Source organism: Linepithema humile, chromosome 1 (assembly GCF_040581485.1).
Source record: "Linepithema humile isolate Giens D197 chromosome 1, Lhum_UNIL_v1.0, whole genome shotgun sequence".
Classification (NCBI taxonomy): Eukaryota; Metazoa; Arthropoda; class Insecta; order Hymenoptera; family Formicidae; genus Linepithema; species Linepithema humile.
The window spans coordinates 32,779,485-32,797,762 of NC_090128.1; the positions used below are offsets into that span (position 1 = coordinate 32,779,485).

An 18,278-nucleotide genomic window follows, 5' to 3' on the forward strand; every position below is an offset into this window, starting at 1 on the left:
CTCGGATTCGTGAAATCGCGGAGAGCGGTTCGACAATTTAGTCTCAAGATTTTCAGATGCGTTTTTAGAAGGAATTAATAATCTGAACGTTTCGACTGTTTAAGAACAAGTGAAGCTTTCAAAACGATCTCTCGCGATCGACGGCGATCGATCTCATCGAGCGACGAAATTCGGCGTCGCGACTTGCGCATTAGAGTTTGCGGCGGTTGTCAAGACGCCGAATTTCGAGTGATCGCTTAGCTTGTGTAGCGGAGCTTTATGTCGTAGCGGTTTTCTTCATTTAAACTATTGGCGTTTATTTACGAAGATCTTGCATTTATATTGATCTTAAACAATTGTGATTATTAGAAATTATGCTTTGACGCATGATTCTTGGTTAAATTTAGGGGAACTCGTACCTTTCACCGGTGGCAGCATTTGACTAGGAGAGCCTAATTACGAGATTTACATGTGTCGTCTGAAAGTGGATCGTGAGAAAGAAATAAAAATGTTTAGTTTACACTTATTTCTGCATTTATATTTTACACGTAAAAGCTTCACATCATGAATATAAAATTAACATATATACAATTTTACATAAAAATTTATACTTTCTTCCTCTCTCAATCGTTTCAAATACGTTTCAGAAACGTCTCATTTATGCATACTGACTGGTTCAAACAATTTATTTCGCATGTCAAGTCCGCGTCGCCAATCTTTATCTTTCAAAAATCAATACACCGGATGTCATTAATGTAGTCGCGAATAGTAGTAGTTCCCACACTTTCGATACGGGAACGGCGACGTGTCTCATCAGTGTCGAGCGCGGCTGACATAAATCACAGGGCGGATTTTACAAGCGACAGAACGGCTGGGCCGATCCTGATCTGATTGCCGGCGTAGCCGATTTCGAAGTCGTTAAACTCATTTCCGCGCGCCATCCTCGGCGAGACTTTCACCTCGGCCGGCCAGATTAAGCGGTAAAGCCTGTCGGAGGGCCTTACGTAAGCGCGGAACACGCGCAGGCACACGGTCCCATCCGCACGAGCCCGATTAATCGCCACCGGTAAGCCTGTCGGTCGTATCGGCCTTCCGTAAATCGCCGCCGTGTTGTGCGTGCGCGCGCGCGACACGACGTTTGCCTGGCCTGCTCACACGCCGCAATGGAAACACGACGTGATTATTTCTTTACGTAATTGCCGAGACTCGGTCGCACCCGGCGCGATAAAATGCAAATGGAAATGTAATTATCTTAAAATTAATTTTACAACTTTTCGCGCAGTTTCATATAAATAATATTCGGAAGAAAACAGGTGTAACTGATCAACACGCAATTATAAGATAATTATTAAATCTCTGTGATGAGATAAAAAAATCAGGATTGAATCGCGACGCAAAATTGTACTCGTACGATATTCGTCTAAAGTCGCGATTGTCGCTTACGAAATATTATGATTACGTTGTTATTACCGGCGTTCGCGTGTGTAACCGAGCCGAGCCCGCGTTACTCAATTGACAGTAGATAGAGGAAGTCGCTTGATGTTGTTTCACGTGCGCGGCGATAACTTCCTCGTCCATTCATGCGACTCGCTTTGTGCGGCGAGCGGGAAATATTTCGCGCGCGCGATAAGCGTTTCTGGAATTCGGAGCGCGTGTTTGTATTGCGTTACTCTGCCGGATAAAATGCCGTCTCTGTGCCGCTGTGACTGCAGCTACCGGCGTTGTTTTCTCAATTACTCACATGAGCAGCAAACAATCTATCACTCTGAAGTCGTTCTGTCGAAAGACCTGCGATTGACGTTCGCTCAAAGCACTCGAACTAATTATTCGAGAAACAAAAGTTTAAAGTTTAACGACACACGTCTGTGCGAGAAAGTACTGTCGAAAGCACAAGGTAACTCTTGATTCGTTTCGAAAGATCATAATTCGCGCATCGGGAAAAATATTGCTGCTAGTAATTAAAGGCTCGTTTAATCCCGCGGCCGTCTCGAAAATCACGGTGTATTCGCAAAAAAATTTCCACAGCTGGCATGTAAAGCGCACACGTTGAATGCAGCTTTAACATTTGCGGTATGCGAAAAAACGATGGGAGTAATTACTGCCGCGCAAAAGGCAACTCTGCTTGATCTTGCATTAGCTCACCGGCAAGCCCGGAGCTCGAGAGAAGGCAGAGAAGTACGCGAGGAGCGATGCTGCTCGGCAATCGAGCGAGGGAGAGGTGGTGGAAGACCATAGACTTCGCGGCCTTAATTATACGAACGAAGGTACATGCTATCCGTGGATTCCGCAGAACAGCGCGGCCGGCAAAAGCGCGGATGGCTTAAAGCGTGACAATGCTTCACACGGTGAAGCACACTCGTCGAGATCCGTGGCGAATCAACGCCGGCGTAATAATTATCTCGTTTTGAAAAATTATTTCCAAGTTCTTGCACTTGCATTCTTTCGAAATATTTTTAGAAATTCTTTCCCCCCTTTTAATTACGAATTACGAAAGGGAGAAATAGTATCGCGGGTTAGATACTTTCGAGTAAAGCAAAGTTTAACAACCGAAGTGAACATAATTGAACGGTGACTTTCAATGAGACAAACGCCGGCAAACAGCGCAGTTTCGTTCGTACTTTCTCTTGTCCGAAGAAACGCGACGTTTCACATAATCCTCGCGATTGCTTCATCCGCGAGACATTGCGGTCTCAAGCTCTGAAGACTCTCTCGCACAGTAGTACTTTTTTGACTTCGTCGCGCGCGAACTGTAATTATTCAAATTGCATTGAGGAGATCCCCGCGGAAGATTTCTCGATGAGCGCGTGAAGAAGACGCGGAGGAAGTTCGGCGCAAAAAGACGGAAAAGTGGACGGACATTGCCGCGGGCGACTGTGTGTTAGAATAATGCAGGCAGCGTGCGACGTGCAACACTAACACGGGTGGCACGAGTGAAGCAGGGGGAGAAATCACAGAGCGGCTGTGAGAGAGGGAGATGAGACGAAGATAAACAGTGGAACGCCCGTGTGCGCAAAAGCGAAATTGCACTACGTGTTGCGCGGCTTCGCGCGAGAAGAAATAAGAAGCGCGCGGCGAAATTGTAGAAGCCCGACGAGAGCTTCGAGCGCGTAGCAATTATTGCGCTATAAATCGGATGCGAGCAAGGTTGCGGCAACGCTGTAGAAATAAACGAGTAGGCGATTTTGATTTCTTCTTTTGATTTCATCGCGGCGTCGGAGGTGTGAAACTTGTTGAGGTTTCAAGAGGATGCGACGAGACCACTGCCGTATAAGATGACGACATATAGATAAAGTTTGTTAATTATATCATGCGTTAATCCTATAATTGGATAACTTTGAAAGATTCGTACAAGCTGAAGCTTGTGCTTAAGCGGCATCGTCGTTAATTTTATGTCAAGTGTAGATGTATGTAATCGTCACCATAATGAGCCGTTTAATAGGGTGCTTAACTTTTGCCAAAATAAATACAAAGAGATAAATTAAAAGCGAAGGCGCCTTCGTAATTACAAGATACAGTGCCCCTCCATTCGGTGCAATTTGCGTGCGTGCATAAAAGTCATAAAATCATCCTCCGAATATAATGAAAAACATAATTCGGAATTTACGACCAGATAGCGGAATATTAGAAAAATATTATTACGAGCTACATTGCGATTTATTTTACTTTAGATCTCTGGCACCCGCAGTAACTTGTGGTTTAATAGTCTTGAAAGTAATCTCGTGTGTCGGCTTGATATTATTTAATACAATGCGGAATCATTAAGATGAAAAGCAAAGATCAGAAAAAGAAAGGAGAGGAAAGAAAATATAAAACGTTGATTGTCATATATTTTTTTAATGCGATACGGAATGCATTTTCGCTTGAAATAAAAATATTCTCTTGTTGCACCGCTAATGATGTCCTTATAAATTTTGCCGCGCGTAAGAAGTCGCGATAACAACGTCAAGATTGCGGCTGGCATCAAACATATTATTAACAGCCCTTCCTTAAATGTCTTAATCTGAGAAGGTAATATGTGTACAGTAAACGAAAAATAATAATATAATGTTATTATGCGAATAATCTGTCAGTTTCATTTATGAGATTAACATCGGTACAATGTTATATGCGTTTTAATTATACAATAAAATTCAAAAGGACAAAATAATTGACGTGAATTATTTGGATTTCGTACAATGGAAGCACCGCGATTGAGGCCAGAAAGACCTTGTCGCGTTTGCATTTACCTTTTTTGCGCATTACGAAATCAAAAATTGGCACTGAAAAATACATATTAATTATTAGAAATAAAAGAAAAGAAATTCTGGAAAGAATTGTTCTGCAGGTTATGCATGTTGCAAGAAATTTTTGAAGTCTGCTTCACAAAATCATCAAAGTTTAATAATAAAATGCACGATTTTTCTGCACAAGATAACGATGTCAATTTCTAACGATTTTTATACCGAATCGCCGGAAAACGTTTCTTTGTTCGCTCTTGACCGTCGTCCGAGTCACTGCGATCATTCAGTCATGTTATAAAAAGAGCATTAGCGTATTACCGCGTTGCCAGTCTCGCGACCTACTCCAAGGATGCCGACGTAATTCACCGTTCTCGCGGTACGAGCGCGTTACGAAGAAGGAGAAACGAGGTAGCCGCGCGAAGGAGAGAAGAGAACAACGCGGACCGACGGCTCCCTCCAACAACGCCCGTCGGCGTCGTAGGGTGCCCTGCGAGATGCGGGCAACAATGTGGCCCGTGCTGGCGTACAATAGCCTCCGCATTATGTGCACAACGCGCACGATGGGGCAGCGCTAAGGTTACATTACCGGCTGGTTGCCTCCTCTTCTCTCACAAAGGGAACTCGCAGTCCGTGGCCGCGCACAATGCGGACAGCGAGGAAGAGGAGCGTTTGCGCTCGCGCTCACACGCCGCATCCCGAGCGTGTGTAAACGTCTCGCATACGCACGCAACGCGCCACGCTCGTGTCCGCCGAACTAGCGATGGGATAGAATCGTGCTGGAATTCGCGAAATTCGCGCTTTTTTTCTCTCTCTCTCTCTCTCTCCGTTATTTATATTTTGAAGAAATAAATATAAACAATTTCCAAGATTTGAAAATTACGGACGAAAAATTTAAGTCGCGGAATGTTTTGAGGAAAGTGATAAATAATAAAATTGCAATGATGGACTGTCGAACCGATGGCAGACTAAATAAAATACGTCACGCATCATCCTTTTTATTCCGAATGCGGAAATTAAAATCTCGTGAAATTGAATTCAGCTTTATTTCAAACGGCTGCTCGTCCTTCGATCGCTAGCTCGGTCGGAGCTCCTGCATTTTCCCGCACGACTTTGCACCCGTATCGATCCCATCGCTGCGCGCACCGCACGCGGTCCGTTGCAACGCGTGTTTTTCGCGTGGTGGGGTCTCGGCTTCCAGGCCTGAGAACATTCCCACGTTCCGTAGCACGAGCCACGAGTATATACAACCGGAAGAATTTCGGAGGCGAGGGGGCTACCCATTCTGCATGAGGGAAGAGAACGAGCGAGAGAGACGGACGAGACGCGGGCGAGGAGGATGGAGCGAGCACGGTGGATGAGCGTCGAGAGGGGCGGAGGGGGAAGCTAGGGGAAACGATGGATGGGGGAGCGAGGAGACTCAACGACCGCCTTTACGGGGCGAGAGAGGAGGAAGGAGAGACCTGGCTGCGGAAGTGTTTCGTGTACCGGCGCGCCGCGAATTAACGTCGAACGCGATCTAAACTCGCACCTTATTGCGCGCCGACGGACGGGGTCGCCGAGGAGGAGCACGGTGGTGGCTTGGGCGCGCACGAGGAGGCCGAGGAGCGCCGTGCGAAATTCGCCGAAGAGGCTGCCGGGATCCGGTAAATATTGCTGTTGAGAGTAGCGGGGATTGAGGATGGGGATTGTAGTTTTAGCCCGGGGAGAATGTATTGCTTATTCGCGCTGCATCGCTTCACGGCGGTTAGGGGAGCAGGGAGAGACGGAGGGAAAGGTGTCGGCCGTGATAGTTCACGTTGCTTCACTGATACGGATTGATAATAAATTACACGCCCGCGATATCGAAACGCGCCCGCCGGCTCGGCTTATTTCCTGGAATATTGTTCTATGTTTTTTATTTTTCACGAGGCGAAGCCGTGTACCGATTATTGTTTCATCTTGTACATTTATTACGCAGTCGTTTTGTTGTATTTCCGCCGAAGGGGCAATCGGGGTTCCTTCTTGAATAAAAGCTGCTTGCTGCTATTATTTGTGCCAGGATTGCAATGTATTGTAGCATGATTATTTAACACGCGATGACGCACGTAGCTCTGGTTTTATAAATACGTTTTGTTTTTTACGTCTTTTTATTAATATATGTTTTACAACATTTTGCGTTAATAGATATTATTATCGTAAAAAAGATTTTAAAAATCATCATAATATAATTCCGTCACAATCTATTTTCACAGTCGAATAAATTTAACAAAATAAATTTATTGATTTATATTTTTATCATAACAATCATTTGTTGCTCGTGCAAATACTTCAGTCATTATTATGCATCGAATTCGTTAAATGTCTGCCGGATGTTGAGCCTCTTGAATGTTCAAAAGACTTTTCGGGAACTCTGCAATTAAACCAACTCGCAGTTAATTAATACGTCCGACGAACTTATTGCACTCGACAATGTCGAGTTAACGATTGCGTGTAACGTTAACGCGCGGCATTAAACGCGTGGCGAATCGCGGTAAATCTCCGCGGTTCTCCCCCGAGGTTAAGACTTCCTCGATCTTCCTCGGCGAACGAGGAAGCGCGCGATTTGCTGCGGGCCGGTCGGTGAGCGCGCAAAAAAATCCATCATCGTACCCAGAAACGAATTACGAACTTCATCGTCGACTTCTCGTCGGGAATCACGTAAAGAAACGCGCTCGCCGTCGTCGGCCGTCGCCATCGCCGCTGCGGGAATATCAACATTTTATTCGCTGCCGACGGAGCGGCTCCGCGGGCATAACGAGTTGTTAACGCGGAGCAATAATACGTACCCAGTGTCCCGGCTGTAGCGCCGCATCGGCGCGGATAAGGCTCGTTTCGTCGGCGCTTTAACAGGCGGTACGCGCGCGTACGGCCACATCCGGCTCGTATGACCAATCAGTGTAATTATCCTACCGGTCTTCTACCGGCGCGCGGTCGCTGATGCCTTATTTTTGCCCGTCCGACGTACGCCGAGAACGCACTCGCCGCGCAAAAAGTGTAAATCACGGAGAAGGGGGGTAGATTGATATTGATAAATGAGCAGGTATGACGAAGGAGAGAGAGATGCCCCATGTATCTATGAGCGAGGAGATACGCAATTCGCGATACGGGTCGTGCTCGGCAAGCGCGGCTGAAAGCATTAATAATAAATACGTGACACATAGAATAGACTGACGAAATTATTCGGGCATCTCTAACGGCCCGGCACGTTGCCAGAATGAATAAATACGTATATCGCGCGAGCGTTCTTAGAGGCTATCTTATTCAAGCACGACACCGCCGTGTGTCACAGTTAAGAGAAACGTCGACGAGAAATAAGTGCCTCGATCAGTGTAAATCAGTGTGCGAACGAGATGAAGATAATCAGCTGGAAGTGACGTAAGAAAATTGAGGATTCTATTCGAAGGATAACGGAATTATAACGCTCGTTCGCATTGCGCAGGTGAAAATTACGTAGGACGATTGGGAATCTTATTTTCGAAGGATAACGGAATTATAGCGCTCGTTAAAGCGCTTTTCCACGTGGCTTCTCGCTGTAAAATACTGCGCGGGCGAGAATTATACTCGATGATATCTCCAACTGGCTTTGTTACCGCGACAGGGCGATCCTAAAATATTACAGACTCGCGCTATCTCTTTACGAGGAGTGGCAAGTAACGGTTTGCTCCAACAGGATCGACGACAGACTTATCTTCTCCCGCCGGAGATTCTTACAGAGACATAATTATTACGGCGAACCTCTCTCGATCGAGGATCTTTTCGATAGTCTCCTCGAAGATTCCCCGGCTCGACGAGATTCCGCTAGTAGCGATCGCCACGGCCGGAATCTCAGACAGATCGGCAATTAAGTGGCGGCCGTGTACGCCGAGGGAGCGGATTCCTTTAACGAAGACGACACGTCGCAACGATATCCGGATCGCCTGCGAGACGGCTAGCCGCTCTTTTGCTTGCGTTTAGATCCGAAGACTCGTAAATACTTGGCCGGCCCACTCGGGGTACCCTTGTTTGGGGTATCGGCTTCCAAAAGGGCTAAACACCTCGTTAAGTCCCGCAAGCGGAGCCCGTCCGGGGTCCGAGAATGGGCGGATCATTAAGATCGTACGTTTATAATTCAAAACATCGGCTCCCGGGAGCCCCGCGCCCGTGGATTGCACGTCCTGGAACCGGTTGTCGGAAACCCTCTCTCTCGAGAGAGAGAGAGGTGGACCCCTCTAGCGTCGCGCTAATGTCGAACGGAATATGCAACATTCTCCCAAACTATGCAAATCTTTTAAGCAGGAAGAGATCGTAGGTTAATTATATTCGAATATTCAGGGAACTGGATATGTGGACGGGAGGATGTTCGCGGAATGTCCTTCCGTCGCAGAATCGAAAAGTTGCCTAACTGGATGGTAGATAAAGGACGCCAGAGAATTTTTTTCTCCCGCGCGTGGTAGAGTCGTAAAGTATTTATAGCCAGAATCGTCCATTCACATAACTCTATATGCGAGAGATTTGAGCCATTGAATTAATTTTATGTTAAAACTGTTTACAAATTTCTCGCCACATAAATTTCCACGTTTACAACGTTACGTGCGGAATCGTGACGACGCGCGAAATGTGATAATACGATAATAGTCCGATTGAATAATCGTGACGGCACAAATGTAGCGTATGTGATATTTATTTCTATTGTTCCACGTGAAGAGAAACGTTTCGAGAGGGAACTGGTCCAGCCGCGACTTGGCATTTCCCGCCAAAACGTGATTCACTCGGACGAAACGCTGGGAACGTTGCCGACACGTGTATCACGTCGGTGGCAATCCGGTAAATCAACAAGTGTCGCGCCTCGAGCGTGAATGTACGAGAACCGAAATCAGTGCTTAGATTTTTCTAGATTTTCCTTAGATATGTTGATTATAAAAATAATGTTATCTCAGTCAGTGTTTTAATTAAACGGTGGAAATTTTTAGCAGCTATTTATTTGAAACCAAGTTTTTCTTTCAATTTCTAAAACAACGTAAATTTTTACCTCCCGATTTAATTGAACTATATATATAAAATAATCAATCGCATACTAATCTATGGAGGGTTAAAAATTTTTGTAAGATATATAATTGTCTTCATTTATGTACGATATTTATAGCAGAATGCAATTGCTAACTAAAATTGCAAACAAACGGACGACAAGTAACATAACGTTGCATCTGAAAATTTTCGGACACATTTTTGTCCTCTCATTACATTTGAATCTGGCTGACAACGCTTTCTCGAGAAGCGACTATCTTTATAGATTCATTGACGATAATCTGTACCTCCGGCGCGATCATGCTCGCGCGAGTCGCTCTACCGCGCGACGGATCGCGCGAGTCGTCCTCGTGCTGGTCGCGCGTCGTGGCGTGTGCTCTCCTCTTCTCGCCTCTCTCGACCGGTGTCCCCCCTCGCCCCTCCTCGCTGTTTCTCCAGAGCAGCTCGTGCAGGTGTGCTCTCGGTGAGTGAGGTGTGTCCCCTCCCGCGCGTTCTCCACTCGCAAGGAGGGCCCCCCTCTCTGGTGCCGGCAGGCGTCAAGCGGCACAGAACCTGTGCGAGGCTCCAACAGGCCCCCTGATCTGTGGGAACGCTCCGGCTCGCGAGCTTCCCACGATACGCCACGGCTGCTGGCTGGCTGGCTTGGCTTATGTGCACGCGGGCTGCAGGGTTCGGCACACCGTGCCTCTCGTACCCCTCTGTCGTCCGGATATGGTGGGGCACGACGATGGCATATAAATAACGGGTTGTGCCCCACCAGCGCTCAGAACCATCACGAATACGTACGGACTCAGACGCATTCTCGGCACTCCGAGTATACACAGTAGTAGAGTCACGACGAAATCGTTTTCCGATCCGTACATTCGTTCGATAAGCCTTCGACGGTATCCGTGAAAATCATCGCGGATTCCCTCCCCCCCGCCTGGAGCCTTGATCCGGGACGCGCAACGTCAGACAGACGTCTGCCATCCTCACTGGACTTTCGCGCCTTGTTTTGTGACCAGTGATATATAAACACGACCAAGTGTGTCCGATCGTCATGTCGCCGCACACGAGCTACACGCCTGTCAGCGGCATGGAATACGAGGAGCCGGTGTCACGCACCTATCAATATCGCAAGGTGATGAAGCCGATGCTGGAGCGCAAGCGGCGCGCCCGTATTAATCGTTGCCTGGACGAGCTGAAGGACCTGATGGTGACCGCTCTGCAGGCCGAGGGCGAGAACGTGGCGAAGCTGGAGAAGGCCGACATCCTCGAGCTCACGGTGCGTCATCTTCACACGCTGCGCGCCGCCCGACGGCTCACTCTGACGCCGGAGAACAGCTACGCCGATCGTTTCCGCGACGGCTTCACCCAGTGCGCTCAGGAGGTGTCGACCTTCCTGTCGACGCCGGTCGCCGCGGCGGTGCATCCAGCCGCCGGCGCTCAGCTGATGCGACATCTCGGCGGTTGTCTTCGACGACTGGAGGGTCCGACCGGCGCCAAGCAGGCGTCCACGACGGCGACGGCGTCAGCGACGAAGACGGTGCCGGCGAACCAGACGAGCCCGCTGCCACAGAACGTGTACACCCCGCCGCAGAGCCCTGTCAGTGTTGCGAGCTCCTCCGGCGAGTCCTCGGAATCCGCCAACGCGGTCTGGAGACCCTGGTGATTAAGCACACCCGCTGTCGATAATGAACGTCCTGGGATGCGGACGATCGAGGTGTGATCGTAATGGACGATTATCTGGACGCCGACGACGCCGCAACGAGGAAAACGACGAATCACTGTCTTCCAAACTGTTGAAACTTCCGCGATGCCTCGTTGAGAATTTCGAGACACGCTTCGCGCGTTAACTTCGCAACGGGGTTTATATTCTGTCTTGTATTGTACATAGGTGATAAAGCTTTAAGTGACGTCTGTGATAGGGTTCCATTTTTGTACCTGAGATGACTATTTTCTCGTAAAGTATAGCGACTATTATATAGATGTTAACTTGTTATGTTTAAGAACCTTTTTCTCGACGCAATATCAATTGACATTTCTGTTAAGAAATCGTCGAGCTTGCACGATCATCAATAAATGTCTTGTTTCAACGATAAATGATGCCAAGTCAATTATCACTCACACACTGCGCATCCTTCTCTTCCTCATTCACTTTCTCGCAATGACGAAGCCAAATAAAAAGCGCCACTGTACAAAGTGCTATTTTATTTCAAGAATATTGTTTTCTTACACATAAAACTTAAATACATTATTTTATCGCATATGTGATACTCTCTGTAATATAACGTAATCTATAATAATAAATTAGCATATTTTTACAAATTATGTCGGCTAAAAGAGTCTGTTTGACTACTGAAATTTCTCCAATAACTTAACGATGAATCACTTTGATGTTTACGCAACAGTGGAAATTTTTAGTGAGTCATTATACAAATTTTTGGCAGTAGAAGAGTTAATAAATGTAAGAATTGGGATTGACATTTATTTAAATAATTGTTTTAAATATTTAATTAGCAGTGGAATTTACTGAATTTAAATATTTTTATTTCTTTTACATTCGATTAATAAATTTCGAAACTGATAATCATTAAAATTGAGTAATATTATCAATTATATTTTTTAATTAAGAAATTTGTACACTCTGATAAAAAATTGTGTGTTTGACTAGTTTTACAATATTCCTCTTATTTTATAGAAAATAGATAAGGCATATGAGCACATTTTCAACAACCATATATCAAAGTTTATAAAAATTAGCAGAATTAATCAAATGATAAGAAGAGTAATCAATCAGAAACAACGTGAAAGAAAGGAAGAGCGTATGTATTTCTATCATAAATCTATCTTATACTTTCGTTGTGTTTATATTCACGTCCATTTTAAATAGAATATTATTATGTAAATATATCGTTGAAAAGTCAAAGTACGGAAATTACAAGGGACGCGACAAGATTAAACTGCACTAAATTGCGTAGCACGACGACGAGAACGCTATAGCAAGTCACCTTCGGCGCATGTAAAAGGGCGCGGATTCTCGGCTGGCGGCTTTTACCGGTGCGACATATTGTAAGAAATCGCAAAACCACCTGTCACCTGCCGTCACCGTCGCAGAGACTATGCCCGGAGGTGACGAAACTGACATATGAATATTAATGCATCTTATACGTGGCTTAATACCTGAACTTTCCTGCATTGCAGCCTTAAAACACAATTTAATCAATTTCCCTCATTCTCCACGGGCGTCAGGAACACAATATCCGCTTCGCGCGCTTAACGGGAGGAGGATGTGTGTGTAATTTCTCTCTTGCATTTCTCATCACCGGTACAAGTGCTACGTGAGCCAGATTTTTTCTTTGACAATCGATTTCTCCGACGTTGATTAGCGCGCTAATCAGCATTAACCGAATGGATCTTCTTTGGTTTTTTTTTTTAAATGTAGATCGTTACTCATTACGATTTAAAAAAAAGAAGAAACTTGTGTCCGAAGGAACGAAAAGAACGCCCCGAAAGCCATCGATCAATCGCGCCGATCGATGGGCGCGACGCTTTCACACTTTTTCGGAGTCTTTTGCTTGTATTCCCGAAGCGTCGCGTTAATTCGATTTTACGTAAGTGGGACGCGAAAGAAAATTAACTCTTTCTTCTCCGTGGTTCCTGTCTTACTTTCCGATTAATGCACTCCCGCGTGCTGCGTCGACTGCGCGCGATCGATAACGAGTATTTAATTGCCGCACGGTGGTCGACGTATTTACTTAACATGCGTTTCGAGGCGGCGAATTAATCGACGACTCGCGCTTTTTATATCAGCACCGCGTGCTCTCACGTCTGCCTCGGCATCCTGGTATCAATCATCGCATTTGCGACACGATTTCTGTGCATATTGCGCTCTTTATATATTTGCATGAACTTGGCGTTCAAGAAAATACAGCATAACTTCAGTATTATAATTGTGCGATATAAATTGATTTTTGCTCTTGACAATTTTTATAAAGTAGATATTTCTTTATTTTTGTATATTTAAGTAGTTTTTTAAGATCTTGTAATTAGTGCGTCTTGCTGAAAAATTGAGAGAATCGATACTTTGCGAAGCGATATTTTCACCAATAAGTGAGAACTAATTTTCTGAGTTGTGAAAATAACCAGAAAATTGTGATAAATTATGTATTTTAGTAAACATATTAATTGGCAGTAAGAGAAGTCACGTTATTTTTAGAATAACGCCATAAATTCTCTCGAGCAATTTGAGCCTTTCTTTTTTTTCTTTTGTTTTGCTTCTGTCCTTCTGAAAATACGATCACGCGGTAAAGAGTATCAATCGTCTCGCATGCGAACGGAAATGAGTCCATCATACCAGCTTCTCATTCAAGCGCAATATGCGATTGACAGGCACTACTCGCGTGCGAGAGATTGCGCTGGCAATTATCAGGATATACGAGCCGGTCGTTGACTCGTGAGAGTTCAAATGTAACAAATTGTGAAATCGTGATGCTGCTAACACAATCGACAGAGATATTTTTTTACGAAAAACATAGCAATAAAATATTCGCGGAAAATATTAAGCAATGTCAAGCATATATAAAAGATTATTCAATTGAAAAAAAGTTACCTTTAGTTTTATGATACTTGATCTTTCAATCTGACGTGCGATAAGATCGCAACTGTAGGATGTAAGAATAAAATAAGGTTTATCGATGCAACATAGATGTCTACATGTATGGAGAAAATTTTATATAAAAAATTAGTATGTATGATAGTAGCCGCGGATCATAAAGAAATTATAAAAATTTTTACTGTTTTTCACATAATGGCTATAGTATTTAAGCTTACAATTTCTCTTATAGTCCACGGCTATTGCCGTATCATAGTGATTTTTTATGTAAAATTTACTTAACATTACGTTTGATATTTCAAATTTCCTTACAAATATGAATAAATATAATATAAAATGTTCGAGGCAAGAAACGCATGAAAATCGACGGAATTTTCGCTGGTTTGCGTTCAAAATACAAAGATCAACAATCACCGGATTGATTCATTCGTTGTTCGTGATAGTTTATCGAAATGTAAAGTGTTGTTATGGCGTAAATTCCTGTTATTCGCGGTGATACGGTACTTATCCTCACGATTTCACAATTATATCGGCAGACTGTACTTTTTAAAGACCAGAGTTATTACCACCGTGTGTTTGCGTGCGTCTTTCGAAGTGTTTTTCCCACGAGTTTCCATAACATACAAAAGAAGACGTACAAAGTTAAGTCTGCGTACAGAAAATATCCGCAGAATACTTCCATTATGATCTCTCGGCAATTACAATAATTTGCGAATCAATTTGCGTGTTCCAGGTGCTTGTGGCCGCGTCGTCATAATGCTGGCAGCTGTTGGCGCTTAAACAATACGAAATCGGTACGTATACCTTTCTCTTTTACGGATCTTGCGCGCTCTCGCATGCTGAATTCTCCGACGTGTGCATTAACGCGCTTACGCGTGCGTTTGATGCGATCGCGGAGCATCATCATTCGATCCTGACGGATCAGTTTCCTCCCAAGCAGAAATTGCTTAGCAGTGTAATAACAGCAAACATCTTTATCACCCTGTGCTTTGCAACATTCGATTCTGTTACCACAAGTTGTTCACTATTCTTATCGTATTTTGACGTTCTTTTGTCTTACCGTGTGACATTTTATCCTTCCGAAACACTATTATTCTTTCGAAAGAGCATTGTCTCCTTCAAGAGTGTAAATCGAGACGATTATTTTTCGCTTCTCAGAAAAGTGCTGCATCAAATTTTTAAGTACACAGCGACTAAGAATAAAGCATGTCTTATCATTTTTGTAAAGGTACACTTTTTTCGGTAATTTATCGCTATATATCATTTTCATATCAAATAAAAGATTTGCATTACAAGCATTAAACAGGATTCTTGATAAGACACGATAACAAATTGCCGTGAGAAAATATTTCCGCAAAATATTTTGTTTGGACTGACGTAATCGTCGGCGAAATTGAATTTTAATCGAGGTTTACGTGTCAATCTGCTTATTTTGCGATAACAAGTAAATCGAGTATTCGCAGCTGCTTGTTTCGCGGTACTTGCTGCTATACATTTATATGCAATATATTCATAACGATATGCGAATAAATATTGGAGCACTGTTATGATGCTCCTTAATTACGGTGCCCTCGGGCAAAAATTTGTCAGATAATCGATCGATGAAAAATTCCCATCGCGCATCGGGATATAAAAAGAATTTGTAACGATAATAGCGACATAAATAGCGATATATAACCGCGAAAACATGTTAATTATATCAACATACATCATATGCCGCATTCGAGTTCAATCAATCGCGACGAACTTCTCAACAGGCTGCGACACGTGTTTACCATGAGTGACATTGACAGTTCCGCTTCTTCGAAGTGTTCCGTAGCGGTATTCTGTGCTTAACTGCATTCGTCGGTGCCTTAATTGTTTAAAAATAATTTCTTGTAAATTGATGTAGTTTAGCATTTTTTTTTTTTTTTTTAATAGCGCGAAGCATAGAAAATTGCGTCAATTTTCTGCTACCGTTATTCGAGAAGCGAGATTTATCAAGAATTACGAATACCACGTCATAAATATAAAAGATCCGGAACCGATCGTGTCAAAAAGGACGAATCCCTCAGCCACGTGTGTTACAGGCCACCCGAGATGGACGTGATTGTGTACAATCAGCACGAAACCAACAGCATCGCGAGCAGCAGCGATGACGGCACCGAGACCCAGTACGACGCGGAGAGCGTGCCCGACTTCGACGGCGACGGCGATGGCGATCTGCTGTCGATCGACGGCGACAAGCTGAACGAGCTGCCGCTGCGCAGGAGCTTGTTTGACCACGTAGCGCCTTATATCGTGTTCCGATCGTTCGACTGCAAGGTCCGAGACAACGGCGGTTTGGTCCTGCCGCGCGAAGTGACGAAATATCTAAAGTGGCATCTCACTCCAATCACGCCGGTAATAGTGCGCCGCACCCTCTGGAATTCTGGCTATCGATTGATGAAGAAGTGCGTGTCTTGGTGCGGCAGCTGGGGCAAGCACATGAAGTCTCCTTGCTACAAGACGCTGAAGGAGTCGCAGAAGGTCAACCACTTCCCCGGCACGTTCCAGATCGGCCGGAAGGATCGCCTGTCGCGCAATCTCAGCCGAATGATAATAAAACACGGCAAGCGGGAGTTCGGTTTTGTGCCGCGCACCTACGTGCTACCGCAGGACCTGCGCCTCTTCCGGCAGGTGTGGGAGAAGAACGGCGGCAAGGAGAAGTGGATCGTGAAGCCGCCGGCGTCCGCGCGCGGCACCGGGATCCGCGTGGTCCACCGCTGGTCCCAGATACCAAAGAAACGCGCGGTCGTCGTCCAGCAGTATCTGTCGCGGCCGATGCTGATACACGGCGCCAAGTTCGATCTGCGCCTCTACGTGCTCGTCACGAGCTTCAATCCGCTCAAGGTTTACATCTATCCGGACGGCCTCGTGCGCTTCGCGTCCGTCAAGTACAACAACGACATCAACTACCTCAGCGACCGTTTCATGCATCTCACCAACTACAGCATCAACAAGACCAGCGCCAACTACACCAACAGCGACTGCGCGGACTCCCGCAGCGGTCACAAGTGGACTCTGCGGAGTCTGTGGTCCTATCTCGAACAAGAGAACGTGAACGTCGCCAAAATATGGGCGTCGATAAAAGACATAGTGGTGAAGACGATGATAGCCGGCGAGTCGCCCATCACTAGCCTGACGAGGACCAATACGACTTCGAGGTAAGAAAAAGTTTCTACGACTAATTTGCTTTCTATGAAAACGGATTATTATTTATTACGTTTTTAATATGTTCGTGCTGTAAAAATTAAACGATAAAGAATTTGAACATTTTTATACAATAAAAATTGATTACTATATTTTCCGGATGTAGCGTCTCTTTCTTTGAAGTAAAATTTTCCAGCTATTCACTTTAAAATAATTTTTGTACATCAAAATGCAATTAACATTTTTTTTGTGCCTATATGTAATTTGCTAAATTAATTTAAGATATTGCTGCAAATTTTTCGAGATAGATTGTTTTCTAAAAATTTCCACGCGCAATTGATATTTAATACCTCGTCTTGTTCATTGCTAATGTATTTTATCGAATTTACGCCCTCCCTTCCCTCTCACCCCCAAGGTATTCTTGCTATGAGCTTTTTGGGGTTGATATTCTACTGGACGAGAATCGGAGGCCATGGTTACTCGAGGTGAATATCTCTCCCTCGCTACAGTCTTCCTCGCTACTCGACGTCGCCGTCAAGGGACCCCTCATCAAAAACGTCTTCAATATCGCCGGATATCAACTGCCCACGAGCGTACCGCCGGTGGAGGCGGAGAAGTTAGCCCAAAGATATGAATTAGATCAAGTGTGCCAAGATTACAGACTGTATCGAACCGCCCTTAGCTTCCAGGAACGACACAAGCAGTCGTTGTACGTGCATCTGAGAAATCGCGAGGATTATCTCGACGAAATACTCGAGGATCTCATGCCCGATGACGTCCGGCACCTGATTGCTTACGAGGACGAGCTGACGCAGTTAGACAGGTTCGAGAAGATCTTTCCGACCACCAACAGCTACCAATACTTGCAGTTCTTCGATGTGCCGAGATACTACAACATGCTGTTCGACGCATGGGAGACGAAGTACGGCGATAATCGGGAGGAGGGCATCTCCCGATTACAGAAGATGTGCAGGACCAAGTATCACTTGGAGCAGGCGGTTTTTAGATAATGATCCTTCTTTCGGGACGCTGTTTGTGTCAATGGTATCGGAACATCAAAGAGCGCAGGAGCCGCGACGTCGTTCTCGCCGCATCGACGTCTTCATTGTGTGGAATTCCTTTTGTTTTGTACGCCAAGCGCTATTTGTTGTATACGAGTGAACATACCACAACCGTCGATTCTGAGAGAATGGACTTTATTATGTGCCTTTTTCCATGGTTGTCCAACTTCATTGTATGAAATTTTCTCTTTAATAAAGCATTTTTCTTTACGCGCAGTATTGTTAATGCGA

At 45.0% G+C, this 18,278-nt stretch overlaps 2 protein-coding genes across 3 annotated transcripts in view; both read left to right on the plus strand.

Annotated features, from left to right (window-relative positions):
- The window catches only part of LOC105670992 (tubulin monoglutamylase TTLL4), a 152,262-nt gene extending 134,005 nt beyond the window's left edge, over positions 1–18,257 (plus strand). For both annotated transcript variants that reach the window (XM_067347977.1, XM_067347978.1), the window contains exons 4-6: positions 14,549–14,609; positions 15,885–17,000; positions 17,402–18,257. In XM_067347977.1, the coding sequence (XP_067204078.1) occupies positions 15,895–17,000; positions 17,402–17,996 (1,701 nt within the window). In that variant the 5' untranslated portion in view covers positions 14,549–14,609; positions 15,885–15,894 and the 3' untranslated portion in view covers positions 17,997–18,257. The remainder of the gene's footprint in view (positions 1–14,548; positions 14,610–15,884; positions 17,001–17,401) is intronic.
- On the plus strand, positions 9,745–11,303 carry LOC105670993 (enhancer of split mbeta protein-like). Its single transcript, XM_012364790.2, has one exon. It carries the CDS (start codon positions 10,261–10,263, stop codon positions 10,870–10,872), a length of 612 nt encoding a protein of 203 aa, XP_012220213.1. The 5' UTR covers positions 9,745–10,260; the 3' UTR covers positions 10,873–11,303.
- Positions 18,258–18,278: the final 21 nt, after the last annotated feature.